The sequence below is a fragment of the Drosophila suzukii genome, chromosome 3 (assembly GCF_043229965.1).
Source record: "Drosophila suzukii chromosome 3, CBGP_Dsuzu_IsoJpt1.0, whole genome shotgun sequence".
NCBI lineage: Eukaryota > Metazoa > Arthropoda > Insecta > Diptera > Drosophilidae > Drosophila > Drosophila suzukii.
The window spans coordinates 91,025,347-91,044,487 of record NC_092082.1 but is presented as its reverse complement, the minus strand read 5'-3'; the positions used below and the strand labels follow the sequence as shown (position 1 = coordinate 91,044,487).

Here is a 19,141-nt window from a genome sequence, read left to right as displayed (position 1 = left end):
TTCAGAATTTTGGTCGAAACAAAGTTAAATATTGTCAAAATATGGAATGTCATACCGCGTTGAACTCGTAATAAAATTCCCAATCGAATGGCGTTCAAGCCCAGAAACTTTATTTTTTGACCATTTCTTGCAAAAAAATGTGATGTAACCCCTTATAAAAAAATCAAAAATTGATCAAAATTTAGATTTCCCAAAATCTACCCAGATGTGATGCATATCGTTAGCTTGGGTTGTTAGCTGATCAAAACAGTCATTTTTATTGCTCAGACTCTTTCTATTTCGAAATTACGGCAAAAAAACACACAAAAAGGTTCCTGTTTTTGGCACAAATTTTAAATACTAATTTTTAACCAAAAAATGCCAGAAAATTGGTCGAAACAAAGTTAAATATTGTCCAAATGTAGAGTGTCATACCGCGTTGAACTCGTAATAAAATTCCCAATCAAATGGCGTTGAAACCCAAAAACTTTATTTTTTGACCATTTTTTGCAAAAAAATGTGATGTAACACCTTATGAAAAAATCATAAATTGACCAAAATTTAGATTTCCCAAAATCAACCCTGATTGCATCACATCTGTTAGCTTGGGTTGTTAGCTGATCAAAACAGTCATTCCTATTGCTCAGGAACTTTCTTTAGGGAAATTACGACAAAAAAACACACAAAAAGGTTCCTGTTTTTGGCACAAATTTTAAATACTAATTATTAACGAAAAAATTTCAGAATTTTGGTCGAAACAAAGTTAAATATTGTCAAAATATGGAATATCATACCGCGTTGAACTCGTAATAAAATTCCCAATCGAATGGCGTTGAAACCCAAAAACTTTATTTTTTGACCATTTTTTGAAAAAATCAAAAATTGACCAAAATGTAGATTTCCCAAAATCTACCCAGATTGCATCACATCTGTTAGCTTGGGTTGTTAGCTGATCAAAACAGTCATTCCAATTGCTCAGGTACTTTCTTTATAGAAATTACGGCAAAAAATCACACAAAAAGGTTCCTGTTTTTGGCACAAATTTTAAATACTAATTTTTAACCAAAAAATACCAGAATTTTGGTCGAAACAAAGTTAAATATTGTCCAAATGTAGAGTGTCATACCGCGTTGAACTCGTAATAAAATTCCCAATCGAATGGCGTTGAAACCCAAACACTTTATTTTTTGACCATTTTTTGCCAAAAAATGTGAAAAAATCAAAAATTGACCAAAATGTAGATTTCCCAAAATCTACCCAGATGTGATGCATATCGTTAGCTTGGGTTGTTAGCTGATCAAAACAGTCTTTCCTATTGCTCAGGAACTATCTTTATAGAAATTAGGGCAAAAAAACACACAAAAAGGTTTCTGTTTTTGGCACAAATTTTAAATACTAATTTTTAACCAAAAAATGTCAGAATTTTGGTCGAAACAAAGTTAAATATTGTCCAAATGTAGAGTGTCATACCGCGTTGAACTCGTTATAAAATTCCCAATCGATTGACGTTGAAACCCAGAAACTTTATTTTTTGACCATTTCTTGCAAAAATATGTGATGTAACCCCTTATGAAAAAATCAAAAATTGACCAAAATTTAGATTTCCCAAAATCTACCCAGATGTGATGCATATCGTTAGCTTGGGTTGTTAGTTGATCAAAACAGTCATTCTTATTGCTCAGGCTCTTTCTATTTCGAAATTACGGCAAAAAACACACAAAAGGGGCACTCTTTTAAACAAAATTTCGACAAAAAATTACACAAAAATTTTCTGTCCTTAAACAGCAATAGTTTTTTTAATATTTTGAAAGATTTTCCTTACAATAAAACAACGCAATTGTACCTTATTTAGCAAGTTATGGATTTGTAATCTTCAGCTATATTCTCAGCTATTCAGATGAGACACGAACCTCTAAAAGTTTTCCATAAGCTTACACCACACAACCCGAAATGGGAAAAGCTACTGTGGTGAAGCTCAGTCTCTGTCCCTTTCACTCGCTCAAACATTCTCCCTCGCACAAATCTAAAAATTTTGAAAAATTCAAAAGCAATTAGAGTGCGGCCGTAAATCGTGCGACTTGACGACGTTCCGAATCGATTGCATCCAAATCTCCTTGTAGAACCCAAAATGGACGTGCAAATGGCAGCACGTGGACCTATACCTATAGATATGGCTCCCAGCCCGGGCAGATCCCACAAATCCGGCCCAAAAGTGATGCTCATTTTATTGCGTATACGCCCGATGGGCTGAGGCGAGCATCGCGATTTTGCTTGGACATTAAAAGCAATGACTACTCGCCTGCCAGTGGAGGCAAACAAACATCTCTGCAGGCCGGTCACGTGCTCAGAAAGTCAATAAAACGATATTCCCATTTGTCTGGCGTATGATACGATGGTATGGGGGCATTAATAATACCCGATAGTCGAACAGTACGATCTCATACTCCGCACTCCGAACAGTAGCAGCCATAACATCGGGCAATTAATATGCGGCAAACAATTTTGATGAACTGCTAACAAGCCAATGGCTCGATGGATCGATGGATCCCGGGGCCTTATGGGGGGTTCTATATCGAGAAGGCATCCCATAAAGCAACAAAATGGCACAAATTGATTTTGGCCAAACGATTATTTCGGGGGTTGCGTGCTCTCGGGCACATCCGCCTCGAAAATACCATCAGCAGCCCCTCTACCTTTTCCGATGCCAAGGATCAACCAGCTGGGCCATCAATTTCAATGAGTCTCTATGGCGATTGATTGAGAGACCCGTCAGTTCTTGCGGCCACTCAACTTCATGAGTTGGTGCTGGCCCAAGAATAAAACCGTTTACGTCTCAATTATGTTTGTGTAAAAAATGAATTCACAAATGGCAGAGGAGAGAAATCTCGGCGACAGCTATAAAGAATAAGAGCCCGCATATTTTATTTACGATTATATCCGGACGGAGACCAAGCCGTAGAACTGCTACTCACCACACTGCTCCGTTGTCCAGCGCTCAACAGGCGTTTCTGGCTGTGGTGGGTGGGCGGTACGAGGTTCGGGTTCCGGGGGCCCGTCCCGAAGTCCCCAACCCAAGTCGCAACCGATTCGGATATTCCGAACCGAGTGCGAATCCGAATCCCAACCGCTTCAGTTTTGGTCCGTGCCAAGCATTCGCGCATTTTGCCATCGAGCGTTGGCCAGCGCGGTGGATATTTCGCATATCCGCAGTATTCCAACCCGTAACGGTATCGAAGTTTGATTTTTAAAATTTCTACCGCCATAAAAAATAAATAACATAATAAAATTAATAAACAAATCCGGTGTGCGTGCCAGTGCTTGTGTGCTTTGTCTCAATGAAATGCCAAACTAAATAAGCTTGGAAAAGTTTTCCATCCAGTTTTTATGGCAACTTAGTGGGGCCCAAAAAAGTGTCAATTGAATTAGCGTCTCGGGGTTTTGAAAAATAAAATATAATAAGCAAAAGAGAGATTATCAAGGCGCAAACGGCTGATTGGATCGCAGATTTAATTTGAATTTGCAGTGGTGTTTATAATAACACGATAACACAAAAACAAACCACCTGTGGCTCCTCCTCCGATTTTTTGGATCCTCCTCTAATTCCGGGTAACTACACTATTTGCTTATACAGTTTACTTTAATTTGCGTATGTTGCTAATGGAAACATATGAGAAAACCACATATGTATGCTAGACCCCCATAGAAAGAAAATCAATAAAATTCGGACAGAGCAATATGTTTATGCTAACCGCAAAGGGGAACTAAATATTTACTTTCACAGGCGGGGAAAGTCGGAAAAACTCTTCACCTGTTGCACGTATCGCATGTCCTGTTGATTGGCTAATTGATAACATCCAGTTCCGGTCATCAGCCAACTATATGTCCATCAATCCATCCATAAATCCATCCATCTATCAATCCATCTACCTTGACCCTGCCAGCGGGCAGCCCATTAAATCATCCCGAGCAAACAAATTAGCAGAATGAGTGCATCAATAAACAAAGATCACCTGTGGCCCCCCGCAATGTCCCAAAAATAAAGAAGACATCTGCAGTGTGCATCTAGAGATACATCTTGTATCTTTTGGGTTGCAGTTTCGTATGACTTGTGGCGGATTTTTGGAATTGCGCTCGATGGGCTGGGAAATAAAGCGAAATGAACCGAACCGGGCGAGTGAACATCAAAAGCGCTTTATCGCAATGGGTTTGGATGGGCTGGCTGGATGGTATATGGATGGGAGGGCGGGCGTACTATATCTATCTATCTATCAGATGCACACGGCGCTTGTAACCGCAATTCGCATGCTACTGCACCGAACCCCCGTCCAGTCCTTCGAGTGCCTCAAGTCGCCAGTGCTCTTGATTGCGCCTTTGTGTATAAATTAATTAAATTAAAAGTTTCCGGTTAAGCCTCCAAACGCCGACAAACGCGGCACTCGGACGCAATTGCATTCGAAACTGCAGAAAACCGATGCACTTGCCGTTTTCACTTCGACTTCGAGGAGCTTCTAGTGATAATCGCACCCTGTCGATAAAACAAACTCTCATAAAAAATAAATAAAACAAACCCAGACGATGCAAATATTTATAGTTTGTGTCAACAAGTTCTTGGGATTCCCCGTTTAAACACCCAGTGTATGATTGCAATGGGCTCTTATCACTAACTTAAGCTGCTCCAGATACAGATACACGCAAAAAATTACAAAAGGGGGTGCATCAACTCTGATAAGGGGATAAAAATAGGAAATCATATTATATGTAAATTACAAATAGGAAAAATATTTTTATGTTGAAAATTATGTTACTAAGGCAAAAGATTGGTAATCTTCATATTGAATCATTATTAAAGAAACGTTAATCATATTCAAACTAGGTTGAGAGTTTGCAGTTCATTATTTCAACTAAATATATTTCCTTATCACCATATGTCTGACTTCAAGGAATTTCCAAACCATATTTTGTTTATACAGGAAATATTTGAAATTTTGATGAATTGTTTTGAGTACTTTCTCACCTAAAAAATTGTAGTCAACATATATAATAGGTTTAAACATTTTTTTATGTTTACATGTATGTTTATTTAAAGATATTTCAGAAAGATTGCTCAGTTATAAGATTTTATGATTTTTCATTTGATAAACCACTTATCCTTACAAGTTACAAACTAATACAGACTAGTTAATAAAAATCACTATTTGATATGACCTCAAAGGGCACATGTAATTTCTTTGTCTGTGTGACTGAGTGGCTATTTCAGGCACGTTCCTCAGGCCCAAGGCTCCCCGTAGCTCTCTCATTTGGCTGGCAATCCTTTTCCTGGGAAAACGAAAAGGAAACCCCTCTCCCCGCCGGGAAACGTGTGCAGTGAGTCGGGAAAGTCGAACCCTGAGATGGATTCATTAGGCTCCTCCTGACACCGCCTGGCACCCATACTCTCCCATCCATCCATCCCAATTGCTTCTATAAATATTCCGGCAGACACATCAACAACCTCCCGAAAACGTCAGCACTTGCCAAAATCCAAAACCGCGACGCAGCCGATTTCCAAACTGCTCAGTGTTTTGTGTTGCAAAGTCAACAGCTTGGCCAAATCTGATTTCGATTCGATTATACGAATTTAAAGTAAGTCACGCAGTGTTTTTTTCGCAGTTCCCCTGCTCCGAAAATCGAAGATATGGGGGGTATATACATAAGTGGGTTGCGGTTGGGAATTAGCATCCAATTAGAAGATAATCGCTCGCTAATTCCGTGGGTAAACTACTCGCGAAAAGATGGCCCAAAAGTGTCGCAGATTTACGGGGCTTAAGCCACGCCCTAACCCTGTAATAGCCCCACTTTACTATCCCCCCTAATAAAAGTCCTTGAGTGCCTGCAGTTAATGTGCAGTCGACCTTCACGCCAACTAAAGAGCAATTGTCAATATTTTGACAGCAACCCCCGTCAAAAAGGGGGCGAAAGGTGAAAGGCGCAGGGGGTGGGTTTTCGATGATGAATATGTTGGCGACATATTGCAAATCCCAGTGGATGAGTTCGACCCACGTGTCCGGGAGGGGGCGGTGGGAGGTGGGCGTGGCTCACCTAATGTTGACATCACTTGGCCATTTGATGGCCGCCTTTATGAGGGGCTTTAACAACCTGATGATAAAGAGCGCCAGCGCGATGTGAACTCAACTGAACTGGAGGAAAGCGAAGCGCCCTTGAGTGGACTCCAATTGATGGCCAATTTAGCGCGGCTTTTTGATCCCGTGCTCGGTGCAGAGAGAAAAATAATTCAAATTTTAGAAAATTAAAAATAAAAGTACAAATACTAAATACAGATTTTTTCAATGGCTTATCTAATATTATGGTAAATACATACTTTTTTTAGACAGATCTTAAAAGGATTACTATATTTATGCTATACGAGTGATAATAAAGGGGTAAGAAAACTAATATCATGATCTATTTTAGGTAACAAATATACCTAGGTAGTAACAACAAATTAAGAAGTATATGTATATAAAATAACTCTTTTCGTTAACGTCAATGTGATTGACTCGTTTTGTTTACTTATATTAATATAAATTTTACTGAAGTCCGTTCTTCTCAGTGTAAGCATTTATATTGGCTACCCCACTCACATTCTCCTCCATCCGGCAATCGCCATCGCATTGTCCTCGTATTGTTCCCCGGTCATATGGTCTCGTACCCTTCAATTACACTTATCCTGCCTTAAATTGATGGGGCTACGAGCAACAGTTGTTGTACAGGAAAAATGGGAAAGGGAGGATTACTCCCAGGGCGAAAGAAACATATTCCAATTGCATTAAATTTGCATTGATCAGGGGGAGTCCTCTGCTTTCTCGGAGCGAATAAACCTCCATGGTGCCGAGATAAAGATGCAGATGCAGTTTCCCGACGTGGATTAGTTCACTCAACTGATGGCCCCGCATGAGGCCATTACCAATGGGGTGGATCAGAGTGGATTGCTCCCTGTGAAAGTCACCCACCCACACCCACCGTTCGAGATGAGAAATTATTATATTTGAAAATTTTACATAATACCAAAATAGAAACGAGCATCGCGCATCGAGAGATTCGTGATTCAGGGCCAGCACGTGATGGGAAAAAGTGGGGTAAGATAGCAAAGGAGGAGGAGGTGGCACCCAATGGACTGTCCACAGAGCAAAAATGCACATTAATTGTGGCTCAGATTCGAGTTCAGTCAGCTGGCCATTCATTTATGGCATTTGTCTGCCTGCATAATTAACAAGTCGAGGCGCTGGCTTTGCATTAATTATGCTCGAATTAAATCGGCGGAACGGCATCAGAACAGAACAGTCATCTGTTCAAACCTTGCAAGTGATAATTCCCCCTTTTGGCACCCAAAAGCCCCTCGGTTACCGGTGCTTGTAGGTATATCTCCACTGTTTACTTGTGCCATTAGACTCCCCAGAAAGTCAGATAGTCAGAAAGCCTCCCTCTAAATGATGACTCACTGCGATCAATTTAATGCCTGGCCATAACCAGCGTAAAATTCGTTCTTATATTTATTTGCTTTTGAGCACACTGCACACATTTAGCTAAATTGGCGCAACTGAAGAATTTAAAATTATTCAGAAATCGTAAACTGTTTACAGCTGTGTCTCTCTGGGTGTGAAATATCGAGTAAAATATTCAAAAAGAATGCAAATAAAGCACAATAAGGCTTTAAGTCTTCAATGGAAAACAATTTAGGGCTCAGAAAATATTCCCAATTCTTTCTGAAATGTATCATTTTATTAATACATCAATACTTTAGCATATAGCAATAGGAACATAAACTTTTTATATTTTCCTTCACAGCAAGTGTCATATCCCCTTGGAACTAAACCTTTAAAAAGATCGAAGCACGTTTCAAGCACTATAAAGGCCCTCACAGTTCTCCAGCTGCATATAACCCATTAAAGCTCTTGATCACATCCACATCCCGTCAAATGGATGGGTGGTCCGGCCTACCTGGGCACGTCGCGGTCCACCCCAAAAATGGGTGAAAGCAAATCAGAACGTAATAAACTTTTATAACTGCGCATCCCTAAACGACGATAGTCGACAATATTCGGTTCGATAAGCAGAGAATCTGAGATCGTTTAAATGCAAATGCCACGAGTATCAAAAAGTATTTTAATGGTTTTTAAGAGAGGAGGGCGGTGTGTGGGTGTTCCAGCACGCAGGCTGCATTAATTTACTTGCAACTTTGTGGAATCGTGGACAATGCGAATCACATCCGCCGGAAATGGGCAACTTCGGTCGGGGAGAGGGGGGAGTGGGCGGCCGAGGGGGAGTGGGCGGTCGAGGGGGAGGGTCCACTAAGCCAACTTGGAAAGTTATTAAGTTTCAACTTAGTGCGCCACTTGTTGGCCAAGTTCCTCTTTCAGGCGCAGGGATAATGGATGGCCCCGCTGGCCACGATGGTCACGTCCTAATGAACAGCTCCACACATCATTAGCGGCGGCCTAGGGCTCCTCCTGCCTCCAGCGACTCCGGTTACGGGTTATTTTTTCGGGGCACTGCAATTAAATTTAACTGCCTGCCACGATGGAGGCGAAACTTTCCAGTAAGCTGACAGCTGGCTAAAAAAGGGAACTGCGTTCCCGGAGATGATCCTTCCAGCTCTGGCAGGAATAATGCGCCATTAACACCCTCCGAATGCCTTCCTGACTGGCCCCTACTATCTTCTGGGTTTTTCTCATCCCCTCCTGACATTCATCCTTTAGAGAAACCCCCTCAATGGCATTCGGAATGCAGAGCTGACAGGACGTAAGCTCCTGGGGACGGCGACATTTACACTCAGCAAAAAACTACAGAAACTTCTGGGAAACCTTACAGTTGGGGGAATAAATTATATGATTTTAAATTAACCTAATTCAGAAGGGTAATAATATAGAACAAGAAACACATACCATCACATATAACTTACCCAAACATTATAATTATTTAAGTGCTTATGTACATATACCAAGTATCTGCACTTTTTATGACTTGGATTAATATTAAAGCTCTTCAATAGGATATGGGAAGTTTATTCATTAAATAGTTTTCATTTATAATGAGTGAAACTAAAGGAGCTCCTCTTCTTTTTCTTAAACCCTAACCCCTTTTCCTGAGTTTTTTCTCCTCAAGGAAAACGCTTTTTTGGGGCCACTTTTGAGAACCCACATTCCTCCATGTTGTGTGGTTAGAGCTATCAAGTCCCACATTCCGAAATGGCTACTCTTAAAGTGTAGACGTAACTGCTGCGCAAATCCCCACCTCGGGGTTAGGGGCTCAGGCGTCCGGGGGCCAGTTACCAGGGGTCAGGGGTCAGCGGACAACTGGCTAGGACCAGCCAACCGGCAACTGTAACGAGCTGCGTGTCATTGCGCCAAAATCAACAGAAATGCAAACGACGAAACGATGTGTGCTGTCGCCGGTCGACAGATACATGTGAACTGGGGATGGGGAGCTGTCGACTCCTCCTTGGGAACTTGGCAAACTGGGCAACCGGGTATCCAATGGAACTGGCTGTTCTGTTGACAATGAAATGCCAATCTGCCAAGCCGTGGGATGTGCCAGAGTGGTCAGGAGGTGTTGTAGAACAAGCAAACATCAATAGAATCTTTATTGGCTCCATAAATATTTGAGCTCGGCCAAGAGGTGGGCCTCTGTTTAAATCCTAACCCCTTTAAAAGAGTTCGGAGAATGGGCTTACTTATGCAAGTCCGGGGACCCTCACAATCTGACATTTGTCCTTGGCAGCGGACGTCTTAAGCGGCTTTAAAAAACTTTCTTCTGCAGCGGGCCAATCTGATGGATGCGGCCGCTGAATCTTTCTGACTCTTCATGCGTAAGCCGAATTCAATCACAGGACCTCTTAATGGGCCAGTCAGGATGGCAAAAGGGCTGGGGAGTCGAGTCCTTGGGGGTTGGTTGGCTTTTGGTGGCTCCACCAGAGCTCCTTTATGGTTTCCACTGAAATAGAAAATTAAATTAAGATGGCAGCTGTCGTTTTTTGGGCCGAGGGGGGCTGCAACTCGGGGGAATACGAGTCGTATGAAATATTACGCATACGCAGCGTTGTGCGGCGTTGCTTTGAATGGTGAAATGCGGTGTCTCCAGCTTGATTGATTCGACTGTCCGGCTGGTGGAAGAAGAAAAAAAAATAAAACAAAGCCCCCCAGAGGCTATGTGCCCCACATACGGATGCCAAATAATTGGGAGACAGCCTGGGACCCCAAAAAGCCTCGAAAACAAGGCGCGCAGATAACAAACTCATAACATTTAATTACGTAGAATTTACTCACATGTTTACACCGCCCAAAAAAGTCAGATAAGGGCCGAAATGATGATCTCGCATTTGCGACTGCTTCGTTAGCGATTGCTCACCTCAGGACACAAAGGTTTTTCGGTTCTGATGGAGGTGTCACTATCACTATCACTGGTACCACCATTACTGTCACTGTGACTTTCATTGCGATTGCGATTGTCACTGGGCAATGCGGTAGCCGCCGGACTTTACTCGTGTTCCTCTGCCATATAACTCATATTACTCCTAGGCCGATTGCCGATTGGCGATTGTCAACTGCCGAATTGGGAATTGGTGGGGACATCTGCCCATCCCATTTTCACTGTACCGCACAGTGGGCTCAGCTATAAATGATTTATTTATGGTATACAAATAGATGGAGTTATGGAAATGAATTGGCACTCAAATAAGGAAACTATGTATATTTAAAATGATTGATAACTTTAATAAATTATGTACTTCCCCTAATAGTACATACTAAATATATGGGTTGCACATATACTTTTTCTAAATCCAAAATAAATTGAAGGTAAATAAAATATAAGCTTTAAAAGTTCATTCTTATAACTAAGCTTAGTTCACAATGGGTTACAATTTAAATAGACCTACACTTCCTCCCGATCCACTGTGGCCCGTCTGACGGGTGATTATTCACCCCGGGACTTTTGCTGGCCCGGCGTATTTATTTGCCGGACCAGACCCCTCTTACTATGTAGTTATCTATCAACATGCCAGCGCCCTGACATGGGAAACTCGTCACTTGTTCCCCGGAGACGATGGATTCAACTGTTATTTTTCAACTATTAGTTGCAGGAAGAGCTAGGGAATCCAGTAGGGCTGCTCCATCAAAGATCCCCCATTGCCCAACTATCAACCGATATCCAATATTCAAATGCAATGGGCAGACTGCACGTGATCTTAACGTGCTTGGGTACTTCAACAATGCAATCCCCACCGGAATCGGGCAATCGAGCAATCGAGCACCCAATCCGATCCGATATTGCCAATGATGACTGGCCGATAAGCCACCGGTGACGTGTGAAGATTTGAGCTATTTATGGCCCTTATTTCTAGCCACTGAAGGGATATCCAATATGTATATTTAGCACAACGCTTTTCCTGTTCTTTTTTCATTTCATTCAGAACCGGTTAGGGCCGGAATCTATATTGCATTTCCAGTCGATTGCCCTGATGTATGTGCATCAGTGTATCACCCCATTTAGAAGGATTCGCAATTACGAACGAGAACTATGCAAAGTGCAATCTGCTCAGGCCGAGGCATAGGAAGAACTTTTCACCAATTAATTTGCCAGCTCTCCAAAGCAGAAAAAATTGCGTATCACTGTGGAGCGGAGGTGGTTAGTGTATAGAATATATAGGGGTTTTCCAGCTGCAACTACTCGTTTTGCCGTAATTAAACGTGTGAAGCGACGCAGGATGACCACGCACAAAAAACGCAACGAAGACAAATGGCCCGGGGAAAATACAAAAGTATAAAATGGAAAAAAGGAATATGGAGAGCCAATCTTAAAGTTCAAGCAGCCGCAGGAAGATTTAGCTTCGCCTCATTCGAGATACATTTGAATCTGAGCCAGCAGATGGAGAACGTGTCGACTGCAAGTTCACAGCTATCGGCAACAGCTCAACTTTTACCAGAGAGGTTATACGTGAAGGTCCTTAGTCCGCGGTCCTTCCATCCTTATCGCCACCCTCATTTTTCAACGCCCCTTCATAGATAGCGCCTTGTAATAGAAACGCACTTTATCTGCTGCCAACCAGCTCAAATAGCAACCACACTGAGGAAAATATGTTTTTCGGTGTTACCTAAATTTAATTATATATTGTTACTGTTATAGAACTCCCTTTAAAAAATATACATGCTACTTTAGATATATTTTGGAGATATTAAATTATCATTTTAAATATTTTTATAGAACATATTATTTTAAAAACCAAGTTCAGATTGCAGGGAGAACATAACTTAATTTCTCTCAGTGCACAAAAATGATAGAAGGAAAGCGCAAGTGCGCACTGCAGATGCAGCGAGCTGGAAACACTTTTCTGGCTGTTATTCCGCTGGCAAGGCCAAGAAAGTGGCCAATTCGATGGCGACATGGTAATAAACTTAATGCCAACTGATTTTGACAGCCCTGCACTAATACTTTGGGAGGGTGGAGCAGCTGGGATTAGGCAGAGCCCAGGGAAATGGAAGCCCATGCCACTTACCACCCTTTTATGAGCCTGACAAATGCGCGAAAAGTTTGAACACTTGTTTCGGGTGGGGAAATTGGCGAACCTCGGGCGTATGAGTTATGTTATGCGATCTGCCAAGGAGCGGAACTGCCTTGAACTGGAGCATTTGGGTCCGCTATACAGCAGATTCCGATTCCCAGTCACGTACGCCCACCAAGCAGGCATACCATATCATACCATAAGCCTGTCCTAGAGACCGATTCAAATTATGAACGCGTTAGAGCTTCACTAGCAGCTCGTGATTGAGCTATGGCTTGTCATTCAGAGAGTGTCATAATGAATTCAACAAATGAATTCAAACAAATCATAGGTGTACTGGAAGAAAAAGTAATTAAAAATCGTATAATACGGTTTAGTTTTATATGATTTGCAATAGAATGAAATTAATTTGATCTCAAGTCAAAGAATCGCGATTGGGGAAATATAAATATACCAATTATGTTAGAGATCATTATAGTTTTAAAGGCCATTTTCAACGTCTTTTTGTATTCCATAAATAAACTTTTATATAAGAGGAGTATTAAAACTGTATACATTTTTCAATCTGTCTATCGGAAGCTATAAGTTCCCATAATTCCATACACAGCACCCTTAGTTCTATACAAAATTCAAAGACTTCCAAATAGTTTCTCCCAGTGCACCGATTAAGCTGCGAGGTGTCAGGTGCACTGACCTGGGGCTCTTCTTTGGGGGCGACTCTTTGGCATTGGCCTCACGCAGTCCACGGCCGCGATCGCTAATTGCGTTTGCCAAATTAATTAAATCGGGCCATCGCAGTGCCATTTGTTGATTGAGTTTTTAACTGAAACGGGAATGGAATGGGAATGTGAACGGAAAGGGAATGGAATGGGAATGGGAATGGAATGAGAATGGGAATGGGAATGCAAATGTCGCTGCCTGTTGCTGCCCCTTTGCGATTGAATTAATTAGGCAAAAGGCAATTAAGCGAATCGACCTGCTCCGGATGTCGACCCGAGGACTCAGCACGCGAACAGGGTCTACGGGGACTACTCCTGACCCCAGACCCCAAACCCCAGACCCCTGACCTCGCCTCAGCATAAATTCCATAGCCAATAAGTTGGGCAATAAGTGGGTGTCTCCCATAAGGGCTGGCTAAATAACGGCGTTAATTCGACAAGCCCTTTCCCCGGGCCTTAGTGCCCGGTGCCCTAAGTGCTGCGCGTTGATGAAGTACAATAGCCACCATCCTCCATCCTGGCTGGCTTTCACTTTCCACTTTTCCACTTTTCCACTTTCCACTTGATGAATCGCCAGGTGGTGGCAAAGGGCGGAAAGGGGGCCAATTAAATGGAAAACGTTTTCATGTCCCGCGAATTGTTGTCGTGGCTTTTGATGGATGCACTCTCGCCGCCAAAACACTCGATTGAGCAGTCATACCTCCCTGTCCCTAGTTTCCCCCAACCACCCTATATGTACATCCCATCCATCCTTTCCCATTTCTGTTTTCCCGCTTTTCCCGTTTCTGCTCCTGAGTGACGGCTTCCGGTTGGCAACCACGCGTTCTAAGCCAACCGCTCACACGCTTTTTGATATCGCGGCGCGACTTCCTGCGGGACAAATCCCGGAACCTCTTTCAGCCTCACTCTACGCTCGAGTGGCGGTAAACAAGGGAAATCCTACAAGAGATATAGAAAGTGCACCCGGAAAAATCAGTCTGAATGTCTGGATACACCTAAAAAAATTCAGATCTAAGCAAACAAATAGGGTAGATTTCACTACTGAGAAATGGATTGTTTTCAAATAACATTGGGGATTTCATTAAACTATAATGCAATCTAAAATCTCGCTAAAAATTATTAAAAATAAAATTTTAAAAACAGCGCATGAATAATACTTGTATGTGATTACAAATTTTTAAAAAGAGCTAGTGACTTAGTAAGTATTTAGCAAATAAAACTGATGAGTAATGAAATCTTTGTTTTTCGAATGAAATTTTTATTATTGTTATTTATAGCCTAAAAACTAATCTTAAGTGATGACTATTTATATTTTTTCCCAGTGCATGATGCTCTCTTATTTATGGAACGTCTGTTTCTGTGTTGTTCTCGCTGTTCCCTTCCTTTTTATACGTTTTTTATGATGTTCTGCAGCACCCGGTTCGATTGTCTGGCAATTGATTTTGTTGCTGGTCGGAACTTGTTTGCTTTTCGAGCTTTGTATTTGCTGCACACGAATCAGATAGCTCTGTGTACTCGCTATAGATACCCCTTACTCCAGCCCCCATAGGCCGAAACCAAGCCACCATCATCATAAAAGCCATGGAAGTTTCAACATTTTTCAATGTAATCCTTGAGTCCTGAATTTGATGGCCTTCGAGTACCTTCTGATTATCCAGGGTACTTCATAGTTGGGCGTTCCTTTTGTTGTTTTCACGAATGTAGCTTACCGACACGTTATCGCTGTGCACATGTATTTTTCGGCAAATATTTATCAATTTATTACACTAAAAAATTGCTACAATTAAGTTGTGTGCTGCGTGTGTGTAACAAACGTGCCGAACGATGATTAAGTTTTCCTCTTTTTTCCAGCTAAATAGAGAACGTCGACAGCAGGAAAACAAATACATCAGGGAAAGGAAAAAAAGGGAAAGCGGAGAAAGGGAAAGCGGGAAAGCAGGCGCAACCGCAGGGCGGCGGGCATGGCGTATACGCAATGCGCAGCATGTGCTATTACTATCGCTGCTACTGCCACGGCCACCTCGAGTCAATTAGGGAGTTCACACGCCAGCGGGCACTGTAATTGAAGTCCACCCACCTGTTCCGCCCTGTTCCGCCCTCCATTAGCCACTGATACCAGCCTCGAATACTCGATCGGAAGAGGGAAAGCCCCCAGGAAAACCGAACCCAAAATGTCCGCCTTTCGCTATTTCTCGATCACGGACTTCTCCTTCGAGGGACCGCTGCTCCCGCTGCACGCGGCCCACACGGAGAAGGATATGAAGGGCTCGGACAGTCCCAGCTCCGACCTGAATATCCCCTATACCGTCTTCGAGGTCCTCGTGGCCATTGTCAGCATCATCGGCAACGTCCTGGTGATCATCGTCTTCCGCAGGGAACGCAAGCTGCGCCGCCGCACCAACTACTACATAGTTTCGCTGGCCATGGCCGATCTCCTGGTGGGCTGCTTGGGCATACCCTTCGCCATCCTGGCCTCCATTGGGCTGCCCAGGAACCTCCACGCCTGCCTCTTCACCGTCTCGCTGCTCGTGGTGCTCTGCACCATCTCCATCTTCTGCCTGGTGGCCGTCTCCGTGGACCGTTACTGGGCCATCCTGTATCCAATGGCCTACTCACGGAACGTCCGCACCCGCACAGCGATATGTGAGTACTTTTTAGATCTATGGGATACATATAAAGGTTCTACAATAGACTATAGGTAGTCAGTAGCTTTTGTGTTCTTATACAAAAAAGGGAAAAGCCTCAAGATAGTATGAAAACTTTTATTTTAAAAATACATTTTCCTTAGATATATAACCTATATGTATTTATTTGTAGAAGGGTTGGTTTTAAAAATACCCATTCTCAAGCTTTTTAAAGGAGAACCATTCATCGGCGCTTTTTTGAGTTCACTTCTTTGTAAGGATATTGTCAAACAATTCTCGCTTTGAGGTGTCCATTGTTTAGTAATGTGCCTTTGTTGCCGTGATGCTAATGACTCTGGATGGCTAATATAAGCCACATTGTTCTCCCTTCCATTCCTGCCATCGACCATGTTTAAGTTGTGGCTTGGCTAAGACAAAGGACTGTCTGCAATGGAACAGATGCCGTAAAAACAGTGCACGAAAGTTCTTAACTAATAATCCTAAACTGAAATACACAAGGTTTCGATAGACGCAGATCAAAGATTAAAGAAAAAGATGGGAACTTCAATTTTTCCGCTTTATATGTTCTTACAAGAACAATGGTAGATCAGAAAATGAAATCTAAAAGTCAGAAAGAACATTCAGGATTAAAGATGAAGCAGAAGCATTCAATGAGTTGAATGACATTTTTCTAGTCCAACTGCTGATTTAGAAAATGAGTGATTAAGGGGCACATTATTTGCGTCATTTGTTCGAAACTCACCCTCTTCGGCAGTTTAGTTCCCCGCAGTTCGATAAAAGTTAACATAAAGCTGTGCGGAGAAGAAGATAGTTGCCCCAGGGGATTTCTGCAATCCCCTCATATGACGTCTGGGGAAGCTCCTCCTCTGCAGCGGCTTCGGTTCAAGGCCCTCTGATAAACCCTTGCCCATCTTTCCTTGCAGTCATCATATCGATGTGCTGGGTGGCTGGGACGATAGTGGGCTTCCTGCCTCTCTTCGGTTGGTACAACACGGAGTTCAAGTACGACGAGGAGTGCCTCTTCGTCGAGGTGATGGACTACAACTACCTCGTCTTCCTCTACTTTGCCACAATTATCACCCCGGCTCTCCTGATGCTGGGCTTCTACACGCACATCTACCGGGTGATCATTAAACAGGTGAGTGGATTGAATCTTCTTAAAAACTAGAGTACCATGCTCTAGAATGTAAGCCATTTGTTTGGTAATCATAACTTTAATACGATAATAGTTTTACTGAAAAGAACAGAACTATGCAAAGTTAACCCTGATAGATTAAAGATTTTTATAGGAAGAACAATACCTTTAAAGCGAATTTTGAAAAGTCTTACCTCCAAGGTTGGATTGCATTTTTCTAATCAATTTGAATTCTCCCAACCCCAGGTCCGTCAGATCGTAACGATGAACCCCGCCTCCGATCTCAGTCGTCGCTCCTCGGCGGCAGTGGTACAGGTGACGACTCCCGGAAGAGCTGGACACACGGGCACAATGCTGCGGGTTCTGGGGGCCGCCAGGAAGCGGGACGTCAAGGCCACCCAGAACCTCTCGATCATAGTGCTGTTCTTCATGATCTGCTGGATTCCGCTGTACACGATCAACTGCATCAAGGCCTTCTGTCCCACATGCTATGTGGCGCCCAGACTGACGCTCTTCTGCATCATCCTGTCGCATCTGAACTCGGCTGTGAACCCGGTGCTGTACGCCTACCACCTGAAGGACTTTCGAGCTGCCTTGAAGAACCTGCTGCTGAAGATGATGGGCGTGGACATTGACCAGCAGGCGGAGGCCATCCACCGGTTCTCGGTGGCCAGCCAGCATCGCCTCCAGTCGATGGACTCCAATATGCGCTCCACGCAGCCGCGCCTCTATGTGGGTGAGTGTGAGTGCGCGTTGTCTCCAGGGATTTGGCTGCAAAACCCCTATAATTTGGGATACCTTTCTCCACAGATTCACCCATTTGGCTGAGGCAGCAGCAGGAGGCCCTGAAGAACTCCCAACTTTTGCCCAAATGTGGGGTGGTATCTCCCTGTTTTAATAACATTAACCAAACGGTGGCCGCCGTTGCCTCGGTGACCACGGAGATCGAGCGGGAAATGTGGAACATCGTGGAGGCTTCCAGTGGCGCGGAGTTGGGTGAAACCAGCTACGAGTTCCCGTCCCCTGCTGCCCCGGCCTCCCAGCGAAGCAGCAGCTCCACTGTGCCACCTGCTCCTCCAGCTCCTGCCCCTCCTTCGGCCAAGCCCACCATTCCGTCCGCCTCCTATGACAACCACAACTATAGCTTCAGCCAGGATGAAGATGAGGATGACGACGATCTGGAGTTCGAGGATGTCTTTGTGCCAGCCAGCTCTGTGCCCAATCCCTCACAGCCAGGCATAGATCCTGTGGAGCTGCGACGCTCCTTGGCCTTGGTCATGCGGGAGAAGCTTCGATCCGATGACACGGACTCCAGGCCGCCAATGGGTAACATCCAGGAGCTTCCCATGGATGCAGACTGCAGGGAGAGACCCCTGTCCACACAGACCTCCCCCACAAATGGCCCTCTTCCGGCTCTTCTGCGGGCCAAGCTATTTGCTGGAAACTCCAACAGTGCTCACTGCCTGCCAGGGTCCAAGGATTCGGGATCCGGATCGGGTGTCTTTGTGATCGATAGTGAGGCGAGTCCTGGTTCCAATGGGCACAAACCCAAGTACCGTAAAGGCACCGCTTTGACCAGGAGTTCCCTGAAGAAGAGCAGATCCTGCAATTGTAGTTCCATTGCCAAGGGAAGAGGGGTCCACGACGAGCACAGCAGAGATCTGGATCAGGGTCAGGGATCCTCCTCGCAACAGCAATCGCAGCCATCCAACCATCCCTCAGAGAACTTCTTCGGTCCCCTGAGATCCGTGGGCAGCTTCATGCAGCATTCCAACCTGTTCCACTTCCTCCAGCCCCACAACGCCCGTCCCACCTCATCGACGGCCTCGTCTTCGGCCTCCACGCCCACCCCCTCACCACCGCCGCCCATGGTCCAGGTGCCGGTTCAGGAGGGATCGGTTCCAGTGGTGGTTTCTGGTCTGACCACCTCCTCGCCCTCTCTTCTGGCGACCAGTGCAGAGAGTTGACCTTCGCTGAGTCATCAGGATAATCCAATGGAAAAGGTTCAGAGTCAGAATCAAGATCAGAAAGATATAGAAGGGGTGGAAGACGACCCCTGAGGAAATACTCGCAAGTCAAAGCTTTTACCTTAAGTACTTCTCTCTCTCTCTCCGAAAACGTTGTCAAA

At 43.8% G+C, this 19,141-nt stretch overlaps 1 protein-coding gene across 2 annotated transcripts; it reads left to right on the top strand.

Moving 5' to 3' along the window:
- Window positions 1–3,131: 3,131 nt before the first annotated feature.
- Window positions 3,132–19,043, top strand: AdoR (Adenosine receptor). Of its 2 annotated transcripts, none has more exons than XM_017083148.4 (5): window positions 3,132–3,585; window positions 15,085–15,876; window positions 16,802–17,016; window positions 17,260–17,749; window positions 17,824–19,043. In XM_017083148.4, the coding sequence occupies exons 2-5, from the start codon at window positions 15,405–15,407 to the stop codon at window positions 18,978–18,980; spliced, it is 2,334 nt and encodes a 777-aa protein (XP_016938637.4). In that variant the 5' UTR covers window positions 3,132–3,585; window positions 15,085–15,404; the 3' UTR covers window positions 18,981–19,043. The 2 variants fall into 2 exon arrangements, with proteins under 2 accessions (XP_016938637.4, XP_065722235.2); XM_065866163.2 differs by having other exon boundaries at window positions 17,260–17,755.
- Window positions 19,044–19,141: the final 98 nt, after the last annotated feature.